The 6,377-nt window shown below is 39.2% G+C and overlaps 1 protein-coding gene across 1 annotated transcript in view; it reads right to left on the reverse strand.

Moving 5' to 3' along the window:
- SREK1IP1 (SREK1 interacting protein 1) overlaps window positions 1–6,377 on the reverse strand; it is a 52,618-nt gene that overhangs the window by 3,786 nt on the left and 42,455 nt on the right. The window contains exon 4 of the mRNA XM_017548585.2: window positions 1,394–1,466. Coding sequence (XP_017404074.1) covers window positions 1,394–1,466 — 73 coding nt within the window. The remainder of the gene's footprint in view (window positions 1–1,393; window positions 1,467–6,377) is intronic.

Consider the following 6,377-nt stretch of genomic DNA (forward strand, 5'->3'; position numbering starts at 1 on the left):
ATTGAATATTACCCCTAAAGTGAAAAACAGAATGGCTGTACGGGCACTTGAAGTACATTTCTACTTCACCATCGTAAAGTTGAAAGATCTTATCGAACCACATAAATTGAGAACTATCTGTATTAGAATTTGGAAGACTATTAGATAACCTTGTGTTTCCTGTAAGCAATCCATCTTGCTGTGCTAGAACAAATGATTTAATAATACATTAACAAAATCCTGAGCTCTACATTCCTATCTCCTTTTATATTAACGATTATTAGTTAACTCCTGACACTTGAAAATGAGCAACTTTTCCAATTTATAAGATACCTGAAATAGTAAAATACATGTATTAAATGCTCTATAAAAACTACAAAGTGACAGTCCCTGGTTTCTAGAACCTATTCTGTATGAGAACTTTGTCTAAACTAGAAATAATTATGGTGAAGAGCTTTAAAAAAAAGCCTGTATGTGCAAATTTATGCTAGTATGAATGAAACTGCATTCACTAACAAGAGAAGTAGCCACTTACTACTTTTAATAATTTCTTTAACCAGTTAGTTATTAAAAGAGTTAATAGTGAAAATACACAGGTGGCTGAAGACCTGAAGGAACTTGGGATGCTAAAAATTCCTTCAGGTCTTTCACAAGCCTCATCAGCCACCATATATATATATATATATGTATATATATATATCGTATGATATATATATCACATATATGTCACATATATATATCACATATATATGAACTTGTCCTGTTAAGTATGTATATATAAATGTAAATATAATGTGTATATGTATGTGTGTATGTGCATATATATATACACATATACATACATATAAATAAATAAATATATTTTGGGAGGCCTTGCTGTGTTGTCCAGGCTGGAGTAAAGTGGTGTGATCACATCTCCTGTGCTCAAGCAATTCTCCCACCTTGGCCTCCCACGTAGCTGGGACCACACGTACATGGCACCACACTTGGATAATTTTTCTTTTCTTTATGCAGGGACAAGATCTCACTATGTTGCCCAAGCCTGTCTCAAACTCCTGGGCTCAAGCCATTCTCCCACTTTGACCTCTCAAAGCGCTAGGACTAAAGGCATGAGCCATCACACCTGCACAACATGACAAGTTCTATTAGATTCTATTAATAAGTTAATTTATTAGCCATGGTAATATTACAAGAATACAAATATTTTTGTCAACTTCATGTATATGAGGACAAAATATATATTAAGAGTTTAAACTTAAGTCCAATTGAAAGCTTAGTTATTGAAGAAAACATACTAAATTAACTACATTACACACATACACACACACACACACACACACACACACAAATTTTATATTCCATCCTAAACTCACAGTCTTGCTTTACTGTTTTAAAAAATGCTGTTAAAAAATACCTTTTCCTTTTTTTTTTCAATTTGATTTTTTCTTTGCTTTTTTCTTTTTTCTTTTCCTCTTCTTCATTTATTCCTGTGGGGGAGAGGTGACAGATAAACATCAGATCATCATGAGTCTATACATCAATATGGTATGTATATACGTTAAAATTTTAGCTGTTGGTGAATTTCACTGGTTAGGATATTATACTTCTTTTGTAATAATTTTCTCCTGTCTTATTTTTATACATTAAAAACCTCATAAAGGTGTTAAACGTTTTTTGTGAACATTTCAAATACTAAGTGCATCAAGTAAAAAAATTTAAGTACCCCACTTCGAATTCCCAGAGGAAATCGATGCCAGTGTTTTGATGGGTATCATTCAGTCCTTCAAAAGCCAAAGACTACAACAGTGCACAGTTTTAAAATTTTCTTTTGCAACAAAATTAGGATCATGTAATATGTATCATTCTCTAACTTGTTTTTTAAATGCACTATTTGGTGTGTATTCTTCTAGGCATTCTTTATATGAAACCAAATATACACACATTTACTCATATACATAGTTGCATATAAGTTCCAAGTATTTTTTTGCCTTTGAAAAATGTACAGTCCCATATATTTTGCAGCTAATTTTTTTTTCACTTAACATAGCAGACATCTACCTTTGTCATTAAACATATATCAGCATCATTATTAAACAAGGAATAGTGGTCCCATGAACCATAATTTATCAATTTCTACTCTCATTTTTAGAAACAATAAGCAGTGGAAATCTTTGTACTTATATCTTCATACATATAAGAAGTGTTTCTGGGTGACAGAACTTGTTTACATATATTTTTTAAAAAATTAATATATTTAATTTTACTTTAATAGAAGGAAATGAAAATACAATTCAAGAAATAGCTTTCCCACAAGAAAGATTATTTCCCAAAGAGCTCCTTAAAGAAAAAAGACCATAAAAAATTAAGAGTTTGGAGCTTTTTTTAACATTATATTTCAAATTTACATAGTATCAATTCACTCCCTGTTCCATATAAAAGATGACAAAATTAGCTTTTGCATTTTTCACTTCTTAACACTAAACCTCCCAATTTTTAGGCTTAATTATTTTTCTATTTTCAAGGTTGTAAACATTTTAATATATCTGTGTATATTCCAAATTTATATATTTTCTAATTATAAAAGCAATGTACATTCAAGGTAGAGACTTAGTAGGTTACAGAATGAAAGTATAGATAAGAGAATTAAATTTTGCTATTTGGACTGCCTTTTCATAGCCAGGAAGCCTTGGGGTTATTTGGCAAGGTACAGAATAGAGATCAGTTTGTTTCATAAAATCCTAGATTTTACTGACCACATTTTCATTCATTTAACAAATATTTACTAAATGCTTATGTGTCAGGTACTGTGCTATGTACTGGGTCTTTGCTGTCCATGATCCTTGCCCACGGGGAACTTATAGCTAAGTGGTGAGAAAGAAAATGAACAGGCAAAGGTTGCATTCTTTTTTTTTTTTTTTTTTTTAGACGGAGTTTCCCTCATGTTACCCAGGCTGGAGGGCAATGGCGCGATCTCGGCTCACCGCAACCTCCGCCTCCTGGGTTCAGGCAATTCTCCTGCCTCAGCCTCCTGAGTAGATGGGATTACAGGCACGCACCACCATGCCCAGCTAATTTTTTGTATTTTTAGTAGAGACGGGGTTTCACCATGTTGACGAGGATGGTCTCGATCTCTTGACCTCATGATCCACCCGCCTCGGCCTCCCAAAGTGCTGGGATTACAGGCTTGAGCCACCGCGCCCGGCCCCCAAAGGTTGCATTCTAAGCGAAGAGCAAGGATAGTGCATGTCAAGAAGAGGAAATCGGTGCCAAAGCTCCAAGGCAAAAAGAGTTTGGTGTGTCCTAGAAACTAAAAAGAAGTTGTTGTGGATTTCAGAAGGAGAGAGGCAACTATGAATAAGAATAAATATGAACGAGAACAGATGAATGATATCATAAATACTTGGAGAATATCTTGAAATGAGACACCAGAGAGGTAAGCAGGAACTTGCTTCTTCAAGACCATGAAGGCAGCAGTAAGGATTTTATATTCTAAGTGAGATGGACTGTGTGATCAGCAGATTTACATGACAAATGAATTGGAAAGAGCTAAGGGGAAAAGGCAAGGGAATAATAAAGTAACTGGAGTAACCCAGGCCAGAGATAGTGGTATCCTGAATAAAGGCAGTGGAGGTGGTATGTGTGTGGGAAGGATGATGGAACCAAAGGAATCAAGGATGACCTCCAAGTTTTTAGCAGTGCCACTGATTAAACTGTGGACTGGGGGGGAGTGTGCTGGAGACTGGAGGACAATTGGGGGTGGGGAGTAAAGACTTCAATTTTAGACTTATGAGATCTAAAAGACCTGTTTGACATCCAAGTAGGTAACTGAAGTAGGCAGTTTGGTATGTAATTCAGAAGTTTAGAGAGAAGTCTGGACAAACACACTGATCAGCTTATAGACAGTATTTAAAACTATGGGGATTAAATGAAATCATTTAGTAAAAGAATGATGAAAAAAAAATACAGGGAGTAAAGCCCAGGAAGATCATTTTCATCTTGAAGGATTCCAACATTTGTGAGCTGAGAAGAGCACGAAGAGGAGCTATCAAAAAGACTGAGAAAGAAGGGCCACAGGGTTGGAAGAATACCAGGAGAACCAAGAAGTAGGAGTGTTAAAGAAGAAAAGGGCCACCTACCAAGTAGTACCTAAACGCCAAGTAGAATGTGGATATAAAAATGTCAAATAGATTTGGCAAAAACTAATTAAAGACCTTGACAAGTGGACTGAAAACAAATGGAAATAAAAATGTAGAGACAGTAAGAATACCTTTTAAGAGAAGTTTAGCTAGGAAGCAGCAGAGAAATGGGCTGTTAGCTAGAGGGATGCAAAGGATCTAGGGGAGAAAGATGGGAAAAACGAGAAAAAAAATCAATGCTCTTGAAATGATGATGCAAAGAGGAGATAACTGAAGGAGCAAAGTTCTTAAAAAAAAATTCTTAGCAATTATAGTAGAACACACGTTTAAAAGAAGGGAGAGTCTTTCCACTTTAACTGAAGGAAAGAAAAGAAAGATGGACATATATGCAAATTTGTGGATTCAGTGATTAGAAGCTGAGGTGAGATTCATCAAGCAGCCATGGGCCTGGGTACAATGAGGTCAAGGTAAGCTGTGGGAATCTGACTTGCTCTCTGCTAGTGGATGAAGCTACATCATTTAATTTCTTGCTGAGTTCCTTCACTGTGAATTCTACTTCTTCATTGAAACTAAAAGGCTCATTTGACCATCTGTACTGTGGAATGTACGTTCAATGGATTTTGTCATATATAAGAGAATGTTTGGGGGAAGATCCAAGATGGCCGTTTAGGCCAGAGTTGCAGCTCCAACAGCTCAGAGTTGCAGCTCCCAGTGAAAGTGCAGAGGGTGAGTGGAGGCAGCATTTTTATTGCCCACGGACTAAGAGATTCCCAGGCGGAGGAGCCCCAAGTGTCACCAGCATGGCTGTTGTGGCCGGCACCGTTCTTTTGGTCAGTGCAGCTGCTTTGTTGGAGCCCCAGCCAGCAGTTCTCTGTACAAAATACACTGGTCCGGGTGCCCTTTTGGCTGGCAATTGGAGACACAGGAAGTCGCCCATCCATCTGATTAAAGAGGGAACTGAACAGGGAGCAAAGCCAGGAGATTCCTGGGCAAAAAAAGCACCACAAATCTCAGCACTGCTGTTTAAGCTGGCACAGTGAGTCGCCACATGGGAAATCACACAGATCCCAGGGTGCCCTTTCAACAGGCGACTGGGATAGAGTTGACTCTTCAACTAAAAAACAAAAAAAAGGCTCTGAGGCAGGGAGCCAGGTGATCAGGCTTGGTCCCATCACCACAAAAGAACAGCAATCAGAAATCTCTGGATGGAGAGTTTCAAAGCAAGGGCAGCTGAACCCGGGATGGTCCAGCTCTGTGGGGGAAGGGTGTCCGCCATTACCGAGGCATTACCTACACTAAGGAGGTAGTCCACCAATGCTGAGGCAGCCTGCCGTTGCCAAGGCAACCCGCCATTGCTGAGGCTACCTGCCACTGCCAAGGCAACCTGCCATTACAGAGAGAGTCCACCAACACAGAGGCGGGCCACCATTGCCAAGGCAGTTCTAACTACACCCATATAAACAAGACTGCAGGGAAGTTCACACGGCAGCTGGGCAGAGCCCACAGCAGCTCAGCAAAGCCTCTGCAGGCAGACAGTGAACAGGCTGTCTTCTTGCTGGGCAGGGCAGCCCTGAAAAAAAAAAGGGAGCAGCACAACGGAAACTCATAAATAAAGCCCTAACTCCCTGGGACAGAGCACCAGGGAACAAAAAGTGGTTTATGAGTTCTGCTACAGCAGACCTAAACGTACCTGCCCAGCAGCTCTAAATGAAAAATGGAGCTCACAGCTCAGCACTTGAGCCCCTATATAGGACAGACTGTCTCCTCAAGCAGCTCCCTGACACCTGTATATCCAAAGAGTCACCTCATAAAGGAGAGATCAGACTGACATTTGGCGGGTATCCTTCTGGGACAAAGATAGCAGAAGAAGAAACTGGTAGCAACCCTTACTGTTCTACAGCTGCTGCAGGCGATACCCAGGCAAGCAGGGCCTAGAGTGGACCTCAGGAGTCCTACAGCAGAGGGGCCAGACTGTTAGAAGGAAAACTAAGAAACAGAAATAACTTCATCATCAACAAACAGAATGTCCACTCAGAGACCCAATCTGAAAGTGAGCAACTACAAAGACCACGGGTGGATAACTCCATTAAGATGGGGAGAAACCAGCACAAAAAGGATGAAAACACCCGAAACCAGAACACCTCTAATCCTACAAGGGATCACAACTCCTCACCAGCAAGGGAACAAGGTTGGATGGAGAATGAGTGTGATGAAATGACAGAATAAGACTTCAGAAGGTGGGTAGTAAGAAACTTCTGTGAA

This window comes from Cebus imitator, unplaced genomic scaffold (assembly GCF_001604975.1).
Source record: "Cebus imitator isolate Cc_AM_T3 unplaced genomic scaffold, Cebus_imitator-1.0 Scaffold211, whole genome shotgun sequence".
Lineage (NCBI taxonomy): Eukaryota > Metazoa > Chordata > Mammalia > Primates > Cebidae > Cebus > Cebus imitator.